The following is a 27,207-nucleotide window of genomic DNA, read 5'->3' as shown; positions in this document are numbered from 1 at the left end:
AGAGATGGTCTGTCTGTGGGATCTTTCGTGGTGGAGATCCCACCCATGGTGGAGAGTTCTGCAATCAGCAAAGACCAAGTGAAAGCAGGAAACTGAAAATACCCTTTTCAGTGGTGCAGGTTTCTTATCAAAATAGAAGAGGCTTCTGGAAAATAGCTTTCTGTTTACAACAGAGCCCATGCTTTTATAATCCCCTGAAAGGGGCTTTAATAGGTGTTAGAAAAGGAAGCGTGTGGGTGCATGGGGGATGTGTTTTTTAAGGGCATTTACATTATTATACAATGATTTTTAAATTAAGATGTTTACTTTCGATTTGTTAACATTTTTCAAGTACTGTAGCAACATTCTACATGTCCACGATCACACTATTTATTTGAAATGTTTTACTCTTGTATGTAAGTAGTTCAACATGTTCACACATAGACGAGGCTGAAAGCTGCACATGTTGCCAGCAGGGGGCAGTGGAACTTCACATTTTGAGACGTGAGAGGAAATGCTTTCCAAGGGTCAACATGAGCAACTGTTGCCATTTTACAGGCAAAGACCCGTAATTCCGAAGATTCCTGGTGCTGGAACCAGTACTTGCTAGTAGCCTGAAAGCCAGAAATAGCTCATGAATAGCCATGGAGTGTGCTGTAGTACTCCCCACCCACTCACTCCACAGTAAGCTCTGAGCCCTACCAGTTGTGCACAGAGGCCAGTTTTGGAGAACCCCAACCATGATAACACATATAAAACAGTGCAAGTTTGGACTGGAGAACATCTTCGCTTCTGGCAAAACCTTTACTTTCCAGGTCAATATCCTGAAGAGCAAATCAAGGCTTGCCGCTGCATAATTGCCCCCATTAGTTGAGGACTCAGCGCTTGGACTGCTCTCCCTCCAGAGGAACCTGAAAATAGGTTGACACACAGATTCTGAGGAGATGGATGAGGACTACCCAACAATCAGTGCGGTCCAATGACCTCGTTCTCAGGGAAGCAACCGCTGAGAAGCTGCAGGCCCTGTGCAGCGACATCTCCACGGAAACCTCAGAACCTGCCCTAGACATCTATCTGAGAGATGCTCCCGCCATTAATGACTTGATCTGACACTCAAGACAAACCGGTGCCGCCACTTCTAGCGATGGCTCCACCTTCAGCGCTTTAACCTCTGAGCAAACCTTGTGTCCACCACGGGCAGGCTACCTATTCTATCTGAGACTCAACACTGATCATAGACCCCACTTCCAGCAATTTCCCCACTTCATGGCCTGCAACCTCTTAGCCAATCATGTGTCCTGCAAGGCCATACCATCTATTCTCTTGGAGACTCAACACCAACCATTGGCACCAGCTTCAGCGATGGTTCCATCTTCAGCGCTCCAACCTGTGAGCCATCTTCTGTCCTACACGGCCATCTCGTCTAATGTTTCAGAGAATAGCTATGCAATGTGTAGACCTTCAGTGTGAATCCAACCCCACGCCCATCAGATGGCACATCCATGAATAGATCCTTCTTGCTCCCAGGACCTCATCAAATAAAACATGCTGGAGAGCTAAAGGCAGTGTGTGCCAGAGGAGATCCTGACATGCTTCTATCAAATAATAGCCAGTCAATAATAACCCAGAATGGTAACTGAGATTATCAAATTGCAAATTACATTACAGTTTTCAATTCAATAATTTAAAAACAACAAAATATATTAGTTTTTTTCTTTTTTTCCAAAAAAGGAAGCTATAAGCACCTTATTACCTTTTATTGTTTTAAAATGTGTTCTTGGTTTGTCATTTACTTAATAGTACAAGCAGACCCCCCTTTTTGTCTCTCAGTTGACGTGAGTACCGCTTATTTTGCACTTAAATATTTCCAGCCATAAAGGAACAGCTCCAACACCAGTGGGAACCCCAGAAACTCCAAAATATCCTACTTCCTTGGTCCTCCACACCTGCTCTAAACCATTCTGGTCCTGACCACAATTGTTTTTTTTGTTGTTTAGATTTAAACTAATTATTAAAGATGGGTTATTTTTAAAATAATTTCGTGATTTCCTTTCTTCATTTTTACACTACTTATTTTCGGAAAATGCCATTTTGATGTGTTCATTATCAGGTTTCCTCTTTTATGGAAAAGTTATTTTTTCCTGTGTCCCACTGATCTATGCAACGTTTGCACAATACCAAGGATGATCACAATCTCAAATGGCCTCAATTTCCAACACACTGGTGTGTATGTAGCCTATCAACTCCCCTTCAACTTGGGAAGGACGGGCAACGGACCTCGTCTTTATCATCACACTCACCTCTCTAGCCTGTTAAGCACATACTCTCTAAAAACATGACATCTCTTCTGATCAATCACTGAGTAATCCCAATGACCTTAAAATACCATTCAATCCTCTTAAGAGCCTTTTTGATAGGAACACTGAACCCCAGATTAGTTCACTGACTACATTCACTCATTCACAAGCGAATATTGGTGTACACGCCGTTTGCGGGTGTGAAATGGAAAGGGGATGACCTAGGGCTGTCATTGTAAGAATGATCTGGAACAGTGTCATTTTAACTAGCACCGGTTTTGCATGTAGGGGAAAGAGCACTCACTTGAGCAGATGACGCTGGCGTCCTCCTGGTGCACACAGTCATGCCTCTTCCACCCAGAATGAGGGCAATCCCACAGGCGGGACTCCAAGCCGCTGCATGCAACATCGTCCAGGAGAATGCTTCCATTGCCTTGACCGAAGTAGGCCATGCTCAGAGCAGAAAGAGCCGACCCGCAGCCGAGCTGTCTGCACACGACTTGAGCATCGTTCAGGTCCCAGCCATCATCGCACACCGTCCCCCAGGAGGAATCATACCAGATTTCGACACGCCCCGCACACCTGCTGCCACCATTCTGGAGACGCATGGAGTAATGACCTGAAATAGAAGACCAGGGAAAAGAATTGGGACACTAAGAGAGCATTCAACACCCTTAGAGAGGCATAAAGACCAGTCTAATGGAAGCCCTCCAGATGCTAAGAATATAAAGGTTCTTCCTCCAGCGAGGAAGATGCCCGAGAGCAAGATGCAATATTATAAAACTGCATCAGAACATTCTAGAAGACACTAGGGCATTGGAAATGACGGGCCATGTAATGACAACCAACCACCTTAAGACTCCATATCATATTGCAGAAGAATTGTAACATCACTTCTCATCCATGACACACACTTAAATGTTCAGACCATGAGAATTCTTCTCATCTCCTGCCGGCTAGCCTTAGTAATGTGAAACAAGAAATGACACATAAATGCAAAAAACATGACAGAAGTAGCATAACCGCTATGAACAGTGGCAAGCATTATCACAGCATCAAGAATATCATTTAATTACTCCTTCTAATCGGGTACATCGTAGCATATTGATCTCAAGGTAACCAAACAGTGCCAATGCATTGGTCTCCCCATATGTGACTGCAACACAGAATTAGACGGATTGAAATTGGCCTCTTTATATTTGAGGGCCAGCACAGAATTAGCGTGAATGGAAATGGCCTTCCCATGTTTGAGGAACAGCACAGAATTAGGGTGAATGTTATTGGCCTCTGCCTATATGAGGGCCCACACAGAATTAGGGTGAATGGAATTGGCCGGCATGTTTGAGGACCAGCACAGAATTAGGGTGAATGGAATCAGTCTCCCAAGTTTGAGGACCAGCACAAAATGAGGGTGAATGTTATTGGCCTCTCCAGGTTTGCGCACAAGCACAGAATTAGGGTGAGTGGAATTGGTTTTGCCATTTTTGGGGACAGCACCGAATTGGGGTGAATGCAAAGGGTCTCCCCATGATTGAGGACCAGCAGGAAATCAGGGTGAATGGAATTGGCCTCCCCATGTTTGAGCACCAGCACAAAATTAGGGTGATTAGAATGTGCCTCCCCATGTTTGAGGAACAGCTCAGAATTAGGGTGATTTCAATTGGCCTCCCCATGTTCCAGGACCAGCACAGAATTGCAGTGAATAGAAAGGATCTCGCATTGATTGGGGGCCAGTACAAAATTGGGGTGAATGGAAATGGTCTCTCCATGTTTGGGGGCCAGTACAGAAGAAGGATGAATGGAAATGCACCACCCACATGTTTGAGGACCAGTGCAGAATTAGGCTGAATGGAAAGGACCTCGCCATATTTGGGGGCCAGTACAGAATTGGGGTGAATGGAAATGGTCTCTCCATGTTTGAGGTACAACTTAGAATTAGGGTGATTTCAATTGGCCTCCACATGTTCGAGGACCAGCACAGAATGAGGGAGAATGGAAAGGACCTCGCCTTTTTTGGGGGCCATTACAGAATAAGGATGAATGGAAATGCACCACCCCCATGTTTGAGTACCAGCACAGAATTAGGGTGAATGGCAGTAGGACAGTAACTGAGATTCTAGTCCCATTCATGGTCTGCATTGAACACTTGTATATCAAAAACATTTATCAGTTTTGCTATAGAGAAGTCAAAACACAATGCCTCATTACGAGCTCGCCGGTCCAGATACAACGGTACCGGTAAGCTTGCCGGTACCGTTGTGCCTGGACCGGCAAACTCCGAGTTGTGCTTGTGGGTGCCTTTCATTCCGCCAAGTCTGACCTGGGGGAATGAAAGGCACCCGCGAGCAGAGCATTAATAACGGTGCCGGTGCATCCGACCTCCCCATTCCCATTGAGCCCTATGGACTCAATGGGAATGGGAAAGATTTATTTCCAGCGCCCAGGAATGTGCAAATACCGGGTCAGGCAAGGTCGTGACCCAGCAATTGGCCATTTGTGGCGCTGGAGAAAAAAAAAATACCGGCAGCCGCCTTGCCTATATTACTACTGCCAGCCTCGTAATGAGGCCCTAAGTCTTCCTAACATTCAACGGTCTGACTCTACAACGGTAGTTACTCCCAGCCTCATCTGTAGACTATGTAAAGGCCCAGAATTCGGTGGGGTGTATAGGCCCTTGGTTCTTCTGAATCTTGAGGTCAAGCTTTTTACAAAGTTTTTCAAATCCAGTTTGGAGACCACCCCAGCCTCAATATGATCCAGTCTGTCCAAGCAGGCTTTGTCATAAGCTGATAGCCATTTGACAATATTTATAAAACATCCCACCTTCTGGATAAAATCAACACCTCTAACTTGGCCCCTTCATCGTACTCATGCAGAAATAGCATTCGACAGGGTGGACTGGGCCTTCTTCAAGAAGACCGGGCAAGCTCTGAGTTTTCATGGGATCTTCATTAGGAACGTCACGTCCAACTATTTGGTCCGGCACCAAAATAAACGACAGGATTGGGGAACTAGACAATGGTGACTGCTCTTCCATTTCCTTTTACTTCTAGTTATGGCTTATTCTGCTAGACAGGTCAGGGGCAACACGAGAAAGCAGTGGATCCATTTTAGCATTGTGGTATTTAAGTTCATAATGTTTGCTGATGGTGAATTAGTTGACGTCTCTCAGCAAATTACTTTAGTGCTTTAAGTATAGAATTAGGTCTCTTTACAAAGGTATCAGGTTTGAAAGTTAACTTCCCTATTTTGGGATGTGCACTATCTTTTTAAAGGCTAAAGAGAAAAAGAAAACTAAAATAATTGGTCTGGTGAAAATTGATTAAGAAATGTATGAGGTATTTGGGGGATGAACATTAACAACTTCGGCAGCCGGGGCAACGCGCCCCTTTTGTGTTTCATAAAGGGCAACATGTTCAAAGGGCAGAAGCTTGCCCTTTTCTAGTTTCATGGGGATCAATTTGATCACAATTGATGTGCTTCCACTCCTACGGGCCCACTGCCAGAGTGGAATGTCTCCAGACAAGACAAGGGGTTCCCCAACCTGAGGTTCGATGGCGGGACACAACCAGACAGCTTATTGAACTTCAGAAATCTTTTCAAGGTTATATTTTCAAGAAGCAGCTTAATCTCAGATCTTTATATGGTTGTGTCTCTGGACTCAGGACCACATACAGGACCTCCTTGTCAGGAGAAATGGCCTGGGGGCTTAGGTAATCAGCTGACCAGCAATGATTGGGTGGCAATGTAGGCCAGGGCATCAAGTCCCTCTCTTTGTGTACACTACAAAAAGCTTTAATTCAAGCTCATTCTCCGCTGGTATCTCACCACAGTGAGGCTACATGCTGAATCCGTGAAAAGCTGGAGAACATGCAGGGCTGATGGGAAATTAACACTTGTCTTGGGTGACTATCCAGACAGTTTCTCCTGATTCTGGGGCAATCCTATCCGTCTATCCCCACTAACCAACCTCGTCCTCTTTCTTGCAGAGCCACGTGAGCACCTGGAGACTGCCCCTGGGTGGTAGCGGTGAACGGTATAAGTCAACATAGCATATCCCAGGGATAAAAAGAGGGTGTTGGATGACCCCGCGGCGAGTATGCACCACACAGAAGATGAAGCGTGATCCGGGGCGGTGTGGCAAGGATAGACATAGGAGGCAATTCCTCGGTGGGTGACAACATTTTGCAAACACTAAGATCATGAAAGATTTTGGCTGTTCTGGGTGTGGATGGATTTGGTGAGGAACGGGGATCAGGATGAATACAGTATCTTTAATGCTCTCTTATAAGTAGCTTTGACATGACTCTACACTATGCAGACACATAAACACAGCTCCTCTATTCAGGGGGTCAAACAAAGGGTTCCCTGTTACTTTCCATGTAAAAATATTCTGCCAGATTTTGCCAAATATAGTTTTCCATATTAGGGATTCTACTTACTTGATTGACAATATTATCATTATGTTCAGTTTCACAGGAGGCTACTGATGGCCAAAATGATAAATAAGCCACATCCAGAATGCTTGCTGGGTGTCGCAATGGATCATTGGACAGTAGCGGTTACATAAAATAAACACTGGTCTTCATTACGAGTCCGGCGGTAACCCTGCCGCTGCTACAGGAGCATTGCCGCCAGACACGTAATATTTTTCTGGCGCCTGACTTCCTGGTGCCACCAGGCTATTACAAGTCCGGTGGCCCGAAAGTCAGGCACCGGTAAAATGTAAGTCCCTTAGGACTCTATGGGAGTGGGGACTATGAAGCACCGGCAGAATGGTTAACGGTGCCGGCGCTTCCGTGAACAGTCTGCCTACCGTGGCCCCAGCGCCTGGCAGGGTCTGACCTGTCGGCACAGTGGCCACTGCTGGCAGACACTTTAGTTTGCCGGTCCGGAAATAAGGGTGCCGGTGAGCCGACCGGCACACTTAGAATGCGGCCCACTGACTTCAATGGAAAAAGGTCCTACCTTCAGCAGATGTGTTCGTAGGGATGCGAGTCTGAGCTGGAAAAGAAAGAGGACACACTGTCAGTCCCCAGAAATGACTTGGTGGCCGACCCAGGAGTAAATGACCTGAGAATTACCTGGAGTTGATGGTGGTCTTGCAGCTGCAAGAAGAGGGAAAAATAACAATTAACACAGAAGGGGTGCAGGATGGGGGACGTTTCAACATTCAGCAAGTTTCAAGTATCCTGGTGGTTACAACAAATACCCCAGAAAGACTGAATTTCTATGATCTTTGAACCTAAAGGAACACCTGAACCAACACAAGCAAAATCAACCCTTGAACTGCGCTGAGCAGTAGGAACTCAAGTAGCAGGACAGCTCCATGCCAACAGCCCCCACTATCAGAGCCTGTGACAAATTGGATTCTGCCTCACAGGAGTACAAGGATGAGTAGGGGTAAAATGACACACTGAGACCTCACATAGGGACCGTAAAGATATACACCTCCTTGAGCTTTTGTGGTAACAAGGGCCGAGGGAAGGCTATATAAGAGGGGTGCGAAGGTGACCCAGTAGTGAACCAAACAACAAAGTATTGCAGTCCAAAATAAAGCAAATGTCCAATCAAGGTACTATAAATATATGTATACTTTAATCAAACACACCATCTGCAACAGAACAAACAGAAATACTGTACAAAAACCCATCCCAAAGGAAGAACAGAGAAGTTATAACAGACTGAGGGAAGTCACACTGAGTGTAGTACCAGGGGTGTTGGATAAATTACTAGCCACAAAAAGGATATCTTGGATGAAAACAGGAGCGATCGTGACCTAACCAACCTCTAGGGTCCAAGTGGACTGAGGGGGCAGTTCAGAATCAAAAGTACCAGGATTCAGTTCTTGTTAGGCTGACATAGGCAGTCCCGGTGTTGAGCGTAGATGTGAGCTGATCAAGCTCAGTTTGAGCACCGAGGATTGTGTGGGCCCAAACAGCAAGCAAGCGCCATGTAGGAGGGAATGCGGTCACTCAGTGCGGTAGAGGGGTTGCTCTCAAGGATGCAGATCAGGGAGTTCCCAGGAATGCTTTGCAGTTGGTCAGGCCGAGTCGAACATTAACCACCGAGAGGGGTCCATGAGTGATGCTCTAGCACTCGCCCAGCCCTCGCCCCCCACCACTTGCCTACTAGTTGCATTTCCCTCACAGAGATTTTAGGGTGTTTTGTCTTGCTCTTTTCGACTGTTGATGGAATGTGGAAACCCAGTCAGCAGGTGTACATTCTCATGAAAATCAAATACATTGCTTTGAAAAAAAGTATAGACCCTCTCCATTGACAAGGACACTCTGTATCAGAAACGGCACTGAACAAGAACAAGCCAACAAGCCCCCACTATAATGGGGAAACTTTGTATAAGAATAAACTCTACTCTTTGCAAGGGAGAGTCTGTAAAATAAGAAACTCTCTCTTTGCAGTGGAGACTCTGTATCTGAATAAACTCTACTCTTTGCAGGGGAGATTTCATAAAATAAACCCTACTCTTTGCAGGGGAGATGTTATACAATAATAAACTCTCTTTGCAGTGGAGACTCTGTATCTGGATACACTCTACTCTTCGGAGAGGAGATGCAATAAAAGAATACACTCTCTTTGCAGGGGGTACTCAGTATCAGAATGTACTCTACTCTTTGGAACAGAGAGTCTATAAAATAATAAACTCTCTTTGCAGTGGAGAATCTGTATCTGAATGAACGCCACTCTTTGCAGGGGAAGACTCAGCATCAGAATGAACTCTACTCTTTGCAAGGGAAATTCTATAAAATAATAAACTCTCTTTGCAGTGAAGACTCTGTATCTGAATGAACTCCACTCTTTGCAGGGGGAGACTCAGCATCAGAATGTACTCCACTCTTTGCAACAGAGAGTCTATAAAATAATAAACTCTCTTTGTAGTGGAGAATCTGTATCTGAATGAACTCTACTCTTTGCAAGGGAGATTTCATAAAATAATAAACTCTACTCTTTGCAGGGACGAAGTTACAAAATAATAAACTCTCTCTTTGCAGTGGAGACTCTGGATCTAAATGAACTCTACTCTTTGCAGGGGATGTTTAATAAACTAATAAACTCTACTCTTTGCAGGGGAGACGTTAGAAAATAATAAACTCTCTCTTTGCAGTGGAGACTGTATCTACATGAACTCTACTCTTTGCAAGGGGAGACTCTGTATCTGAATTAACTCTACTCTTTGCAGGGGAGATTCCATGAAATAATAAACTCTACTCTTTGTACAGGAACTGTTATTAAATAATAAACTCTCTCTTTGCAGTGGAGATTTTGTATCTGAATGATATCTTCGTTTTGCAGGGGAGAGTCTATAAAAGAATAAACTCCCTGCCGGGGAGACAGTATTAGAATGCAATATACTCTTCGCAGGGGAGATTTCATAAAATAATAAACTTTACTCTTTGCAGGGGAGATTTTATAAAAGAATGAACTGTCTCTTTGCAGGGGAATCTGTATCAGAATGAACTCTACTCTTTGTATGGGAGCTTCTATAAAGAATGAACTCTACTCTTTGCAGGGGAGATTCTATAAAACAATAAACTCTACTCTTTGCAGGGGAGATGCTATAAAAGAATAAACTCTCTTTTTGCAGGTGAAACTTTATCAGAATTTCCTCTACTCTTTGCAGGGGAGATTCTATACAAGAATAAACTCTAATGTTTGCGGGGGAGATATCATAAAAAAAACTCTCTCTTTGCAGGGGAGACTGTATCAGAATAAACTCTCTCTTTGCAAGGGAGACTCTGTACCAGAATGAACTTTACTCTTGGCAGGGGAGAGTCTATAAAGGATTAGTACTCCACGTGGAGATTGTAACATGCAATCTTTTGCCCATGCCGTGGCATTACCCGACTGGAAATCCCTCTCCCCCACAACGTTCCTTCATTTCTGTCCTCGGTGGAGGGGTGGGGGTGTCTGTCATGCCTGCGCCATGGGCGCATCCATTTGCGCTCAATATGGACTATTTGGTTATCATTTATTTACAACAGACTCTTAGATCAATCTATATTTACTTTGGGGACTTATTTTCACATTTGCGAGACTTTGGTGCTTTATTATTTTTTCCAACAAACTACGTATACCACAATGCACCTGGCTACAAGCATCGATTCCTGGCTTTTCCTATTGGTCATCAAAGGAACTACACCCCCCAGAAGCCCTAGGGACTTGCCCTGCTTCCACCAGCCCAGGAACAGAAAGGGAGGTGGTTGATTGCCTGCAGGTGTGCTTAGCCAGGTGCAACCAATTAGCCTGCCTCTGTGCTGGGCTAGGCAGTATAAAGGCTGCTGCCTGCAGTGGCTCAGCCTCTTGCATTGAGAGTCCTTGTGCTGTTTACCATCTCTCCTGCTTGGATCCTGCCTTGCAGCTTGCTACACCCTGCTGCCTACAGCCCTAGCCTTCTGGGCTCCCTGCCTCAGTCCAGCTCCTCTGGGCTTCCTGCCTTGCAGCTTGCTACACCCTGCTGCCTACAGCCCTAGCCTTCTGGGCTCCCTACCTCAGTCCAGCTCCTCTGGGCTTCCTGACTTGCAGCCTGTTACACTTCGCTGCCTCCTGCCATTGCCTTCCAGGCTCCCTGCCTCACAGCCCTGCTCCTCTGGGCTCTCCACATTGCAGCTGATCACGCTCTGCTGCCTTCCAGCTTCCGCACTTGCCCTGCCAGGCTCTCCACATTGCAGCCGATCACGCTCTGCTGCCTTCCAGCCTCCGCCCTTGCCCTGCGGGCTCTCTACATTTCAGCTGATCACGCTCTGCTGCTTTCCAGCCTCAGCCCTTGTCCTCTGGGCTCCCTGCTCTGCAGCCTGCCTCACTCAGGCTGCCTTCAGCCCTTGTCCTCTGGGCTCCCTGCTCTGCAGCCTGCCTCACTCCGGCTGCCTTCAGCCTTTGTCCTCTGGGCTCCCTGCTCTGCAGCCTACCTCACTCCGGCTGCCTACAGCCCTTGTCCTCTGGCCTTCCTACTTTGCAGCTTATCACGCTCCGCTGCCTACTACCTTTTTCCGCTGGGTTCTCGACCTAGCAACCCGCTACAGTCCTCTGCTACCTTCTACGGTCAGCGGCCCTGCCCCTCAGGGCCCACTCCTTGCTGCCCGGCCCTTCTGGGTCCCGTGCCGTGCAGCCTGCTTTACTCTGCTGCCCTAAGCCCTTTTCATCTGGGCTCTCTAATTTACAGCCCTGCTCGTGTGGGCTTGCTCATTGCTTTCCTGCTCCTCTGAGCTCTCAACCTTGTTCCTTACTGTCTTCTGCTATCCTAACCTGCTACACGACTTTCCCTTCATTTCCTTCTGCTTGTTTGCTATCACCTCCTTTCCTGGATTTGTCTGTAGTATCTTCTCTTGTACTGTTTGTAGACCCTTTTGTACAGAGCTTGTCTGTTGGTTCCCAGCAGTCAACCTCTGCCCCTTCCCTTGTTTCGATTCTACATTACAGACACCCATAGCTGCTGTTCCAAGTCATGAGCAAACAGCGTGGGCCTCTTTTATAGCAAACTGTGTAGAAGGCTAGAGTATTTCCTAAGGTTCGTGGAATACTCTTTTCCTAGATCTGCATACACCCCAAGAGGGAATTCATTCTGTACCTTTTTCCCTTGCTACTCTGGCCTACTCTTTGTTCTCTTTCCTCTCTGCTGTGTGTGCACTTATCTGTCCACTTTATTTTGGCACAACCACCCAAACCCTTTCTGGGTGTCTTGTGCTACTCTTAATAGAGTCCCATCCCTGACAGAATGCAAGAGCCAAAAAATTCTTGTTCCACAGGCCGGAAAGGCACACACAGACCAAAGATGCTTTCCTTTCGAGTTAAGAAACCTTTGCATAAACCTATGGTTTCCCTAAAGACAGCAAACAAGAACCTTAGTCTAAAGGACAGTCTCGCCTTATTAAACAAAGATTTACAAGCACGGTACTATACTCACTGGCTAGCTGACCCTTCTTCCATGTACAATTATTATGACATTTGCGACTATGATCCGCAGTCCTTATCTGTTGCAGAGCTACAGCAAGATAATGAATTCTTACAGATCTTGTTAGACCAAACAGTGAAAAACTCTCCTGCGTCTTCTGACAAGCCTTCTAACACCGCAACAGCTAAGGGTATATCACTCATTGTGGGAGACTCTAAACCAGAATACGCTGTTGCCAGAGTGATATGCGCAAGATCAGCTTGGCAAGCCCCCGAGAATGCTGGAAAACCTTATTTGACAGGACAAGGCAGTCATTATCCTGAGGTTTGTGCATCTGGTCCTGGGTACAAAAGACCTATACTAACCATCGGTTGTCTAAATGCTTCCACAGTATCTACTAACCACAATAACCCTAAGGTCAGTCTTCCCATTGCTGCAACCAAATTTTCTACCACACCAGCTTCTGAAGCTTTAGATCAAACAAATGATACTTACCTGCTACAAGAACAACTCCTACGCCTTAAAAGAAAGACCGAAGACCTCTATGATGACTTTGTTTATTTGCATTATCAGAAACTTATGAAGGGACACAAGTTACCAGACCATCTGACACTATGTTCAACACCTGACCTCTTATCTTTAGAGATCGACATGATAAGGCCTGGAATTGCCACGCAGAGAAGGATACAGACTTATAACAAGCAGATGGAAGACCTAAATGCAGCATATGTATCCCTTCTAAAGACTGACACAGCTCTTTCACCTTCCAGCCACAGTAACTCAGGTTGTTGTACTGACAGAAAAGAATTAACTCCTCCGGTGGGCAAAATCACTCACACAGCCATAACACCACAAAACAAGGGTGTTCTTCTGATTGGAAATCCCGCTGAGTCAAAGGAAGGTTCCGCACTCACCCTTGCCTATTGTCCAGTACCCACACTTACAACCTCTTCTGAAATGACAACGGCAGCTGAAGAGACTGGCGCAATTCACACCGAGCATGCTGAGTTAGCAAGCGGGGCTTGCCAAAGTGTGGCTGTGCTATCAGACAACACTCTTGAGCAATCAACATCTTCAGTTTCTTCGAAACCCCCTGAATCGCCAGTGGTTGTGGTACCCGATCTACCAGTAGTTGCAACACCTGATCTGTCTGTAGCTGCTATAGCACTCGAACTTCCAACTGCAATTCAGGATCTTCCTGCTGCTGTGGTTCCTAAACTCCCTGCCACATTTGAGACTCCTGAAGTCCCTGCTACAGATCTTGAGGTTGCTATAGCTATTGTGATTCCTGAAGCTACTGCTAATTCTGATGCTCCCGATGCCCAGGTTTCTACTTCCTTCGCAGCTGTGCTCGCTGTAGCAGAATCCTCTGCTACACAACCTGATCCGGCAGCACCTTCACTTCTTGATCCTACATCCGCCATGTTAACTGTTGCTAAGTCAGCGAAGGGTTTCCCTGTTAAAACTACTGCTCCAGTTGTTCCTGCTGGTATATCTATAGCACTAAGACTGCCAGACTCTACTCTACCAGTCTCAGGTGCGTTCCGGCCCGCTGGCACTCTCATGGCACCCTCACACCCAGTTGCTACAGCATCGGTACTCTCTACAGCCATTCAAGATCTCACCGCTGCTGTAACCTCTGAACTCTCTACGGCTAACCCTAACGTTGTCATTGCTACTCCGGATGTCTTGGAAAAACTTCCTAAAGCTACCAACTCTGCTGTACCTATGGCTCCACTTTCCAGCATCATACTGTTGCCCGTCAAAGCAAAATCTATCATGGAGCCTGCAGCAGTTTTTCGCAGTTCCTCTCTTCATGCACACACAGTTGGGGTCTGTGTTCCAAGGACTTCATCTTTTCTGATTTCTACATCAAAAGTTCAGAACATTGGTACTGTCTCTGTCATTCAAGACTCTCACCTTGCAACCCGTTTCTGGTGCCTCATGATGTGCCTTTTTGGATTAAGACTCTTGTACGGTGTGACAGACATTCTTCCTGTAGGTCGGTCTTCAGGGAGCCTGGAGAGGGGCCTGGAGAGGGGCATACTGTCATGCCTGCGCCATGGGCGCATCCATTTGCGCTCAATATGGACTATTTGGTTATCATTTATTTACAACAGACTCTTAGATCAATCTATATTTACTTTGGGGACTTATTTTCACATTTGCGAGACTTTGGTGCTTTATTATTTTTTCCAACAAACTACGTATACCACAATGCACCTGGCTACAAGCATCGATTCCTGGCTTTTCCTATTGGTCATCAAAGGAACTACACCCCCCAGAAGCCCTAGGGACTTGCCCTGCTTCCACCAGCCCAGGAACAGAAAGGGAGGTGGTCGATTGCCTGCAGGTGTGCTTAGCCAGGTGCAACCAATTAGCCTGCCTCTGTGCTGGGCTAGGCAGTATAAAGGCTGCTGCCTGCAGTGGCTCAGCCTCTTGCATTGAGAGTCCTTCCTCCACCTTTCGCGGTTTTCTACGGATCTTTGTATGCTGTTTACCATCTCTCCTGCTTGGATCCTGCCTTGCAGCTTGCTACACCCTGCTGCATACAGCCCTAGCCTTCTGGGCTCCCTGCCTCAGTCCAGCTCCTCTGGGCTTCCTGCCTTGCAGCTTGCTACACCCTGCTGCCTACAGCCCTAGCCTTCTGGGCTCCCTACCTCAGTCCAGCTCCTCTGGGCTTCCTGCCTTGCAGCCTGTTACACTTCGCTGCCTCCTGCCATTGCCTTCCAGGCTCCCTGCCTCACAGCCCTTCTCCTCTGGGCTCTCCACATTGCAGCTGATCACGCTCTGCTGCCTTCCAGCCTCCGCCCTTGCCCTGCGGGCTCTCTACATTTCAGCTGATCACGCTCTGCTGCTTTCCAGCCTCAGCCCTTGTCCTCTGGGCTCCCTGCTCTGCAGCCTGCCTCACTCCGGCTGCCTTCAGCCCTTGTCCTCTGGGCTCCCTGCTCTGCAGCCTGCCTCACTCCGGCTGCCTTCAGCCTTTGTCCTCTGGGCTCCCTGCTCTGCAGCCTACCTCACTCCGGCTGCCTACAGCCCTTGTCCTCTGGCCTTCCTACTTTGCAGCTTATCACGCTCCGCTGCCTACTACCTTTTTCCGCTGGGTTCTCGACCTAGCAGCCCGCTACAGTCCTCTGCTACCTTCTACGGTCAGCGGCCCTGCCCCTCAGGGCCCACTCCTTGCTGCCCGGCCCTTCTGGGTTCCTTGCCGTGCAGCCTGCTTTACTCTGCTGCCCTAAGCCCTTTTCATCTGGGCTCTCTAACTTACAGCCCTGCTCGTGTGGGCTTGCTCATTGCTTTCCTGCTCCTCTGAGCTCTCAACCTTGTTCCTTACTGTCTTCTGCTATCCTATCCTGCTACACGACTTTCCCTTCATTTCCTTCTGCTTGATTGCTATCACCTCCTTTCCTGGATTTGTCTGTAGTATCTTCTCTTGTACTTTTTGTAGACCCTTTTGTACAGAGCTTGTCTGTTGGTTCCCATCAGTCAACCTCTGCCCCTTCCCTTGTTTCGATTCTACATTACAGACACCCATAGCTGCTGTTCCAAGCCATGAGCAAACAGCGTGGGCCTCTTTTATAGCAAACTGTGTAGAAGGCGGCTAGAGTATTTCCTAAGGTTCGTGGAATACTCTTTTCCTAGATCTGCATACACCCCAAGAGGGAATTCATTCTGTACCTTTTTCCCTTGCTACTCTGGCCTACTCTTTGTTCTCTTTCCTCTCTGCTGTGTGTGCACTTATCTGTCCACTTTATTTTGGCACAACCACCCAAACCCTTTCTGGGTGTCTTGTGCTACTCTTAGTAGAGTGCCATTACTGACAGTGTCAGCCACTCAGCCAATGAGGAGGCTCAGAACTGGGTAATCCCGCTCTGCGACCCCACGGCTGTAGGCTGCCATCTTCCCCCGCTGGAGATCGAGTTAAGTGTTGTTCCCTCCCCCTGGCCCCCCATTCCAAAGAATCCCATCCCTGCCCTCCCAACCCCACTTACCTTCTTTTTTGTCAATTTCAGGATCGGACGCTCAGGGAGCACTTCTGTCCCCAGCACCTCCGCTCCCAATACGTGACAGGCAGTCATGGAAAGGAAGAAGGGACTACATGTAGTCCCTTCTATCCTTTCCATAGCAGCCATTTTATTTGTTTGCTTTTTTCCCTACTTTTTGAATAGCAGCCATTTTGTTTGTTTACTTTTTTTACATTCATTTTTACATTCATTTTCAATGGCCGCCATGGAAAGGGAAAACGGACTTCGTTTTCCTTTCCACAGCGTCCATTTATTTAACTTTGTTTTTTTTCTGTTCCAAAACACCAGAGCTTTTCGGAACAGAAAATAAATGCTCTTAGTACCCAGGTCTTACAGGCCGGTGTACTAATAGCAGTAGGCTCCTTCGCTTGGGCCTGTAACTATGGGCCCTGGGGCATTACCTGAAATGGTAATGCCCCCCTGCTCAGGGCCTATTGCTTAAATAAACTCTACTCTCTGCAGGGGAACTGCTGTATCTCTGTATCAGAAGAAATGGGCCCATTCTCTTAATGACTGTCTATTGCATCGTCTGAGCTGCCTTAAGACTCTGCCTGACTGGGACGATGGGTAGATTTAAAATATGCAACATGATGCAGGATTTCATTTTGATTCATTCGAGAGAAAGTATTCCCAGCTGAGCTTCCATTTGAATAGAAATTCTCACAGTGAGACCTTATTTCAGAATAAAATCTCTTGTTGGAAACTTTGTTACTTTGCGAGGAGAATGAGCGGCGGGGTCTACCTCAAAATTGGGACACATTCGGCTGAGCAAAGCCAGCCTTAAAGCCCAGCCGACTCCAGCCCGTGTTGGTCCTTTAGGGGGTCTCATCCACAGGCAGGGTGCAGATAGACGCACATGTAACGGGGCATCATCTGTAGCCTCACACAAGTGTTAAAAATCAATAAATTATATTAATTAACTCAAAAGAGAGGCCCCTCTCCAAGTTGCATTCAACTTCAGGCTTCCTCTCCATGGATTCAAGCCCTTCTTATGAAGGATATGAATTTCCTTCCCCGGCTTCCATAAATGAGCCCATGTGGTGAATTGTATAAACTGGCATTAGATTAGATTCTCTCTTGATCACTTGTTGATCCAGTTCATTCAAGCTCCATCACTGAGGATATTATCCCTCAGAGAGAGAACCAGCAACAATGACTGTCATGGGAGATCTCTGAAGTAGACAAGGAGGTCTCGCTGCTGGAGTCTTTATTGGCAAAGAGAACTCTCCTTGGGCTGAGTTTTCCTCTAGCATGAACGTCTTATCTTCATCAAGTCTTCTCTCGGTGTCCCGGCCCTTTAAGCTTTAAACTACCTCAGCTTTGAGGCATCCTCAGCGTCAAGGCACCTCCAGCACCAAGCCCCCCTCAGCACCAAAATCCTCTCAGAGTCAAATGACGGTGAACAATCTCTACAGCCGCTCCACATCGAGACATCTCGGCGTCGAAGGCTCTCTTGACATGAGGGAATCTGGAGGTCGCAAGATCACTCAATGTTGAATGAGGGCATTGTGAAAGAAAAAGGTGCCACTAATGTTCCAGGGACGTCAGGGGTGTCAGAGCATGTCACGGAAGGTGCCATGATAGTAGTGAAGGTACACTCCTGCTCCTTAACTGAAGACAGCCACCTCCGAGTGGATGACTACCGTAGACTCAGAGCCCGGCATTCTAGGCCGGCTTCCCTTCTTTTCCCAGAGTCTCCTAATGTGTCTCGTTCTGAGAGAAAGAACTCTCCTTAAAGGAGTGGGAATGAAGAGTAGAGCCAGTGCTGACAGCATAGTAGCACCTCGCCAACATTCTCTCCCCCAAAGGAGGCCCATCCAACAAAACCAGCCAAACAGGAGGGCAACCTGACCAAACAGAAGAACAGTTAAAAGATCTTACCTTTACAGTAAGAAATGCTACCTAAGGCAACATGCCTCTGAAAGGGGTTGAGTGAAAACAAAAACAAAGAGTAACAGAGGAAAAAGTTTAGAAAGCTTCAAAAAGTGGTCACAGAACCTTTCTCACAGAGCAGAAAAAGAGGAACCGAGGCCTGCCTTTCTTTTCAGTGCCTTGTAGCGAGCGCTCCCTCTGTGTTTTTCTGTCTTTAAGCTGCCTTTTCTCTCTCTCTTTTTTCTGCTCTTTACCGTGATTTTACAGCTGGCAAAGCAGGTGCAGCAAATGTCTTCTCACTGGTTTCTCTGATAGAAATAAGAGAATGGAAACGGATCCTGATTGGCTCTGAGTTGGCTCCGGGACCGCGCACGTGGACAGAGATGGTCTGTCTGTGGGATCTTTCGTGGTGGAGATCCCACCCATGGTGGAGAGTTCTGCAATCAGCAAAGACCAAGTGAAAGCAGGAAACTGAAAATACCCTTTTCAGTGGTGCAGGTTTCTTATCAAAATAGAAGAGGCTTCTGGAAAATAGCTTTCTGTTTACAACAGAGCCCATGCTTTTATAATCCCCTGAAAGGGGCTTTAATAGGTGTTAGAAAAGGAAGCGTGTGGGTGCATGGGGGATGTGTTTTTTAAGGGCATTTACATTATTATACAATGATTTTTAAATTAAGATGTTTACTTTCGATATGTTAACATTTTTCAAGTACTGTAGCAACATTCTACATGTCCACGATCACACTATTTATTTGAAATGTTTTACTCTTGTATGTAAGTAGTTCAACATGTTCACACATAGACGAGGCTGAAAGCTGCACATGTTGCCAGCAGGGGGCAGTGGAAATTCACATTTTGAGACGTGAGAGGAAATGCTTTCCAAGGGTCAACATGAGCAACTGTTGGCATTTTACAGGCAAAGACCCGTAATTCCCAAGATTCCTGGTGCTGGAACCAGTACTTGCTAGTAGCCTGAAAGCCAGAAATAGCTCATGAATAGCCATGGAGTGTGCTGTAGTACTCCCCACCCACTCACTCCACAGTAACCTCTGAGCCCTACCAGTTGTGCACAGAGGCCAGTTTTGGAGAACCCCAACCATGATAACACATATAAAACAGTGCAAGTTTGGACTGGAGAACATCTTCGCTTCTGGCAAAACCTTTACTTTCCAGGTCAATATCCTGAAGAGCAAATCAAGGCTTGCCGCTGCATAATTGCCCCCATTAGTTGAGGACTCAGCGCTTGGACTGCTCTCCCTCCAGAGGAACCTCAAAATAGGGTGACACACAGATTCTGAGGAGATGGATGAGGACTACCCAACAATCAGTGCGGTCCAATGACCTCGTTCTCAGGGAAGCAACCGCTGAGAAGCTGCAGGCCCTGTGCAGCGACATCTCCACGGAAACCTCAGAACCTGCCCTAGACATCTATCTGAGAGATGCTCCCGCCATTAATGACTTGATCTGACACTCAAGACAAACCGGTGCCGCCACTTCTAGCGATGGCTCCACCTTCAGCGCTTTAACCTCTGAGCAAACCTTGTGTCCACCACGGGCAGGCTACCTATTCTATCTGAGACTCAACACTGATCATAGACCCCACTTCCAGCAATTTCCCCACTTCATGGCCTGCAACCTCTTAGCCAATCATGTGTCCTGCAAGGCCATACCATCTATTCTCTTGGAGACTCAACACCAACCATTGGCACCAGCTTCAGAGATGGTTCCATCTTCTGCGCTCCAACCTGTGAGCCATCTTCTGTCCTACACGGCCATCTCGTCTAATGTTTCAGAGAATAGCTATGCAATGTGTAGACCTTCAGTGTGAATCTCCCATCAGATGGCGCATCCATGAGTAGATGCTTCTTGCTCCCAGGACCTCATCAAATAAAACATGCTGGAGAGCTAAAGGCAGTGTGTGCCAGAGGTGACCCTGGCCTGCTTCTATCAAATAATAGCCAGTCAATAATAACCCAGAATGGTAACTGAGATTATCAAATTGCAAATGACATTATAGTTTTCAATTCAATAATTTTAAAACAACAAAATATATTAGTTTTTTTCTTTTTTTCCAAAAAAGGAAGCTATACGCACCTTATTACCTTTTATTGTTTTAAAATGTGTTCTTGGTTTGTCATTTACCTAATAATAAAAGCAGACCCCCTTTTTATCTCTCATTTGACCTGATTACCACTTATTTTGCACTTGAATATTTCCAGCTATAAAGGAACAGCTCTAACACCAGTGGGAACCCCAGAAACTCCAAAATATCCTACTTCCTTGGTCCTCCACACCTGCTCTAAACCATTCTGGTCCTGACCACAATTGTTTTTTTTTTTATTAGATTTAAACTAATAATTAATGATGGGTTATTTTTAAAATAATTGCGTGATTTCCTTTCTTCATTTTTACACTACTTATTTTCAGAAAATGCCATTTTGATGTGTTCATTATCAGGTTTCCTCTTTTATGGAAAAGTTATTTTTTCCTGTGTCCCACTGATCTAGGCAACTTTTGCACAATACCAAGGATGATCAGAATCTCAAATGGCCTCAATTTCCAACACACTGGTGTGTATGTAACCTATCAACTCCCCTTCAACTTGGGAAGGACGGGCAACGGCCGTCGTCTTTATCATCACACTCACCTCTCTAGCTTGTCATGCACATACTCTCTAAAAACATGACATCTCTTCTGATCAATCACTGAGTAATCCCAATGACCTTAAAATCCAATTCAATCCTCTTAAGAGCCTTTTTGATAGGAACACTGAACCCAAGATAAGTTCACTGACTATGTTCACTCATTCACAAGCGAATATTGGTTTAAACGTCGTTTGCTGGTGTGAAATGGAAAGGGGATGACCTAGGGCTGTCATTGTAAGAATGATCTGGAACAGAGTCATTTTAACTAGCACCGGTTTTGCATGCAGGGGAAAGAGCACTCACTTGAGCAGATGACGCTGGCGTCCTCCTGGTGCACACAGTTGTGCCTCTTCCATCCAGAATGAGGGCAATCCCACAGGCGGGACTCCAAGCCGCTGCATGCGACATCGTCCAGGAGAATGCTTCCATTGCCTTGACCGAAGTAGGCCATGCTCAGAGCAGAAAGAGCCGACCCGCAGCCGAGCTGTCTGCACACGACTTGAGCATCGTTCAGGTCCCAGCCATCATCGCACACCGTCCCCCAGGAGGAATCATACCAGATTTCGACACGGCCCGCACACCTGCTGGAACCATTCTGGAGACGGATGGAGTAATTACCTGAAATAGAAGACCAGGGAAAAGAATTGGGACACTAAGAGAGCATTCAACACCCTTAGAGAGGCATAAAGACCAGTCTAATGGAAGCCCTCCAGAAGCTAAGAATATAAAGGTTCTTCCTCCAGCGAGGAAGATGCCCGAGAGCAAGATGCAATATTATAAAACTGCATCAGAACATTCTAGAAGACACTACGGCATTGGAAATGACGGGCCATGTAATGACAGCCAACCACCTTAAGACTCCATATCGTATCGCAGAAGAATTGTAACATCACTTCTCATCCATGAAACACACTTAAAAGTTCAGACCATGAGAATTCTTCTCATCTCCTGCCGGCTAGCCTTAGTAATGTGAAACAAGAAATGACACATAAATGCAACAAACATGACAGAAGTAGCATAACCGCTATGAACAGTGGCAAGCATTATCACAGCATCAAGAATATCATTTAATTACTCCTTCTAATCGGGTACATCGTAGCATATTGATCTCAAGGTAACCAAACACTGCCAATGCATTGGTCTCCCCATATGTGACTGCAACACAGAATTAGACTGATTGAAATTGGCCTCTTTATATTTGAGGGCCAGCACAGAATTAGCGTGAATGGAATTTGCCTCCCGATGTTTGAGGACCAGCACAGAATTAGGGTGAATGGAAATGGCCTTCCCATGTTTGAGGAACAGTACAGAATTAGGGTGAATGGAATTGGTCTCCCAAGTTTGAGGACCAGCACAGAATTAGGGTGAATGTTATTGGCCTCTGCCTATATGAGGGCCAGCACAGAATTAAGGTGAATGGAATTGGCCTCACAAGTTTGAAGACCAGCACAGAATTAGGCTGAATGGAATTGGCCGACATTTTTGAGGACCAGCACAGAATTAGGGTGAATGGAATTGGCCTCCCCATGTTTGAGGAAAAGAACAGAATTAGGGTGACTGGAATTGGCCTCTCCAAGTTTGCGCACAAGCACAAAATTAGAGTGAATGGAATTGGCCTTGCCATGTTTGGGGGCCAGCAATGAATTAGGGTGAATGGAATTGGCATCTACAAGTTTGCGGACAAGCACAGAATGAGGGTGAATGGCATTGGTCTCCCAAGTTTGAGGACCAGGACAAAGTTAGGGTGAATGTTATTGGCCTCTCCAAGTTTGCGCACAAGCACAGAATTAGGGTGTATGGAATTGGCCTCCCCATGTTTGAGGAAAATAACAGAATCAGGGTGAATGGAATTGACCTCCCCATGTTTCAGGCCCAGCACAGCATTAAAGTGCATGGAATTGACCTTGCCATGTTTCAGGGCAAGCAAGAAATTAGGGTGAATGGAATTGGCTTTGCCATTTTTGGGTTCAGCACCGAATTTGGGTGAATGCAAATGGTCTCCCCATGATTGAGGACCAGCAGGAAATCAGGGTGAATGGAAATGGCCTCCACACATTTGAGGTTCAGCGCAGAATTAGGGTGATTAGAATGTGCCTCCCCATGTTTGAGGACCAGCTCAGAATTAGGGTGATTTCAATTGGCCTCCCCATGTTTGAGGACCAGCACAGAATTACGGTGAATAGAAAGGACCTCGCATTGTTTGGGGGCCAGTACAAAATTGGGGTGAATGGAAATGGTCTCTCCATGTTTGGGGGCCAGTACAGAAGAAGGATGAATGGAAATGCACCACCTCCGTGTTTGAGGACCAGCGTAGAATTAGGCTGAATGGAAAGGACCTCGCCATATATGGGGGCCAGTACAGAATTGTGGTGAATGGAAATGGTCTCTTCATGTTTGAGGACCAGCTCAGAATTAGGGTGATTTCAATTGGCCTCCCCATGTTCGAGGACTAGCACAGAATTAGGAAGAATGGAAGGGACCTCGCCTTTTTTGGGGGCCATTACAGAATAAGGATAAATGGAAATGCACCACCCCCATGTTTGAGTACCAGCACAGAATTAGGGTGAATGGCAGTAGGACAGTAACTGAGATTCTAGTCCCACTCATGTTCTGCAATGAACACTTGTATATCAAAAACACTAATCAGTTTTGCTATAGAGAAGTAAAAACACAATGCCTCATTACAAGCTTGCCGGTTCAGATACAACGGTACCGGTAAGCTTGCCGGTACCATTGTATCCAGACCGGCAAACTCCGAGTTGTGCTTGTGGGTGCCTTTCATTTCGCCAAGTCTGACCTGGCGGAATGAAAGGCACCTGCGAGCACAGCACGTCAGATGCACCGGCACCGTTATAAACGGTGCCCGTGGATCCAACGTCCCCATTCCCATTGAGCCCTATGGACTCAATGGGAATGGGGAAGATTTATTTCCAGCGCCCAGGAATGGGCAAATACCGGGTCCGGCAAGGTCGTAATGACCCGGCAATTGGCCATTTGTGGGCGCTGGAAAAAAAAAATACCGGCAGCAGCCGTGCCTATATTACTACTGCCAGCCTCGTAATGAGGCCCTAAGTCTTCCTAACATTCAACAGTCTGACTCTACAACAGTAGTTACACCCAGCCTCATCCGTAGACTAGGTAAAGGCCCAGAATTCAGTGGGGTGTATAGGCCCTTGGTTCTTCTGAATCTTGAGGTCAAGCTTTTTACAAAGTTTTTCAAATCCAGTTTGGAGACCACCCTAGCCTCAATATGATCCAGTCTGTCCAAGCAGGCTTTGTCATAAGCTGATAGCCACTCGACAATATTTATAAAACATCCCACCTTCTGGATAAAATAAACACCTCTCACTTGGCCCCTTCATCATACTCATGCAGAAAAAGCATTCGACAGGGTGGACTGGGCCTTCTTCAAGAAGACTGGGCAAGCTCTGGGTTTTCATGAAATATTCATTAGGAACGTCACGCCCAAATATTTGGTCCGGCACCAAAATAAACGACAGGATTGGGGAACTAGACAATGGTGACTGCTCTTCCATTTCCTTTTACTTCTAGTTATGGCTTATTCTGCTACACAGGTCAGGGGCAACACGAGAAAGCAGTGGATCCATTTTAGCATTGTGGTATTTAAGTTCATAATGTTTGCTGATGGTGAATTAGTTGACGTCTCTCAGCAAATTACTTTAGTGCTTTAAGTATAGAATTAGGTCTCTTTACAAAGGTATCAGGTTTGAAAGTTAACTTCCCTATTTTGGGATGTGCGCTATCTTTTTAAACGCTGCAGGGAAAAAGAAAACTAAAATAATTGATTTGGTGAAAATTGATTAAGAAATGTATGAGGTATTTGGGGGATGAACATTAACAACTTCGGCAGCCGGGGCAACACGCCCCTTTTGTGATCCATAAAGGGCAACATGTTCAAAGGGCAGAAGCTTGCCCTTTCCTAGTTTCATGGAGATCAATTTGATGACAATTGATGTGCTTCCACTCCTGCGGGCCCACTGCCAGAGTGGAATGTCTCCAGACAAGACAAGGGGTTCCCCAACCTGAGGTTCGATGGCAGACTCAACCAGACAGCTTACTGAACTTCAGAAATCTTTTCAAGGTTATCTTTTCAAGAAGCAGCTTAATCTCAGATCTTTATATGGTTGTGTCTCTGGACTCAGGACTACATACAGGACCTCCTTGTCAGGAGAAATGGCCTGGGGGCTTAGGTAATCAGCTGACCAGCAATGACTGGATGGCAACATAGGCCAGGTCATCAAGTCCCTCTCTATGTGTACACTACAACAAGCTTTAATTCAAGCTCATTCACCGCTGTTATCTCACCACAGTGAGGCTATATGCTGAATCCGTGAATAGCTGGAGACCGTGCAGGGCTGATGGGAAATTACTACTTGTCTTGGGTGACCATCCAAAAAGTTTCTCCTGATTCTGGGCCAATCCTATCCCTCCATCCACACTAACCAACCTCGTCCTCTTTCTTGCAGAGCCACGTGAGCACCTGGAGACTGCCCCTGGGTGGTAGCGATGCACGGTATAACTCAACATAACATATCCCAGGGATAAAAAGAGGGTGTTGGATGACCCCGCAGCGAATATGCATCACACAGAAGATGAAGCGTGAGCCGGGGCAGTGTGGCAAGGATAGACATAGGAGGCAATCCCTCGGCGGGTGACAATGTTTTGCAAACACTAGGATCATGAAAGATTTTGGCAGTTCTGGGTGTGGATGGATTTGGTGAGGAATGGTGATCAGGATGAATACAGTATCTTTATTGCTCTCTTATAAGTAGCTTTGACATGACTCTACACTATGCAGACACATAAACACAGCTCCTCTCTTCAGGGAGTCAAACAAAGGGTTCCCTGTTACTTTCCATGTAAAAATATTCTGCCAGATTTTGCCAATTATGGTTTTCCTTATTAGGGATTCTACTTACTTGATTGACAATATTATCATTATGTTCAGTGTCACAGGAGGCTACTGATGGCCAAAATGATAAATAAGCCACATCGAGCATGCTTGCTGGGTGTCGCAATGGATCATCGAACAGTAGTGGTTCCATAAAATAAACACTGGTCTTCATTACGAGTCCGGCGGTAACCCTGCCGCTGCTACCGGCGGATTGCCGCCAGACTCTATATTTTACTGGCGCCTGACTTCCTGGTGCCACCATGCTATTACTAGTCCGGCAGCCCGAAAGTCAGGCACCGGTAAAATGTAAGCCCCTTAGGGCTCTATGGGAGTGGGGACTATGAAGCACCGGCACGATGGCTAACGGTGCCGGCGCTTCCGCGAACAGTCTGCCTACCGTGGACCCAGCGCCCGGCAGGGTCTGACCTGTCGGCCACAGTGTTCACTGCTGGCAGACACTTTAGTTTGCCGGTCCGGAAATAAGGGTGCCGGTGAGCCGACCGGCACACTTAGAATGAGGCCCACTGACTTCAATGTAAAAAGGTCCTACCTTCAGCAGATGTGTTCGTAGGGATGCGAGTCTGAGCTGGAAAAGAAAGAGGACACACTGTCAGTCCCCAGAAATGACTTGGTGGCCGACCCAGGAGTAAATGACCTGAGAATTACCTGGAGTTGATGGTGGTCTTGCAGCTGCAAGAAGAGGGAAAAAGAACAATTAACACAGAAGGCGTGCAGGATGGGGGACGTTTCAACATTCAGCAAGTTTCAAGTATTCTGGTGGTTACAACAAATACCCCAGAAAGACTGAATTTCTATGATCTTTGAACCTAAAGGAACAACTGAACCAACACAAGCAAAATCAACCCTTGAACTGCGCTGAGCAGTAGGAACTCAAGTAGCAGGACAGCTCCATGCCAACAGCCCCCACTATCAGAGCCTGTGACAAATTGGATTCTGCCTCACAGGAGTACAAGGATGAGTAGGGGTAAAATGACACACTGAGACCTCACATAGGGACCGTAAAGATATACACCTCCTTGAGCTTTTGTGGTAACAAGGGCCGAGGGAAGGCTATATAAGAGGGGTGCGAAGGTGACCCAGTAGTGAACCAAACAACAAAGTATTGCAGTCCAAAATAAAGCAAATGTCCAATCAAGGTACTATAAATATATGTATACTTTAATCAAACACACCATCTGCAACAGAACAAATAGAAATACTGTACAAAAACCCATCCCAAAGGAAGAACAGAGAAGTTATAACAGACTGAGGGAAGTCACACTGAGTGTAGTACCAGGGGTGTTAGATAAATTACTAGCCACAAAAAGGATATCTTGGATGAAAACAGGAGCGATCGTGACCTAACCAACCTCTAGGGTCCAAGTGGACTGAGGGGGCAGTTCAGAATCAAAAGTACCAGGATTCAGTTCTTGTTAGGCTGACATAGGCAGTCCCGGTGTTGAGCGTAGATGTGAGCTGATCAAGCTCAGTTTGAGCACCGAGGATTGTGTGGGCCCAAACAGCAAGCAAGCGCCATGTAGGAGGGAATGCGGTCACTCAGTACCGT

General features: G+C 46.4%; 1 protein-coding gene across 1 annotated transcript in view; it reads right to left on the bottom strand.

Moving 5' to 3' along the window:
• LOC138473323 (deleted in malignant brain tumors 1 protein-like) overlaps positions 1-27,207 on the bottom strand; it is a 911,582-nt gene that overhangs the window by 438,245 nt on the left and 446,130 nt on the right. Inside the window, exons 30-35 of the mRNA XM_069611989.1 lie at positions 26,307-26,330; positions 26,191-26,226; positions 21,029-21,343; positions 7,361-7,384; positions 7,245-7,280; positions 2,581-2,895 (exon numbers count right to left, since the gene is read on the bottom strand). Coding sequence (XP_069468090.1) covers positions 2,581-2,895; positions 7,245-7,280; positions 7,361-7,384; positions 21,029-21,343; positions 26,191-26,226; positions 26,307-26,330 — 750 coding nt within the window. The remainder of the gene's footprint in view (positions 1-2,580; positions 2,896-7,244; positions 7,281-7,360; positions 7,385-21,028; positions 21,344-26,190; positions 26,227-26,306; positions 26,331-27,207) is intronic.

The sequence above is a fragment of the Ambystoma mexicanum genome, chromosome 8 (genome assembly GCF_040938575.1).
Source record: "Ambystoma mexicanum isolate Mex_15411 chromosome 8, UKY_AmexF1_1, whole genome shotgun sequence".
NCBI classification, from domain to species: Eukaryota; Metazoa; Chordata; class Amphibia; order Caudata; family Ambystomatidae; genus Ambystoma; species Ambystoma mexicanum.
The sequence above is the reverse complement of the archived record's forward strand: the minus strand, read 5'-3'. Positions and strand labels throughout refer to the sequence as shown.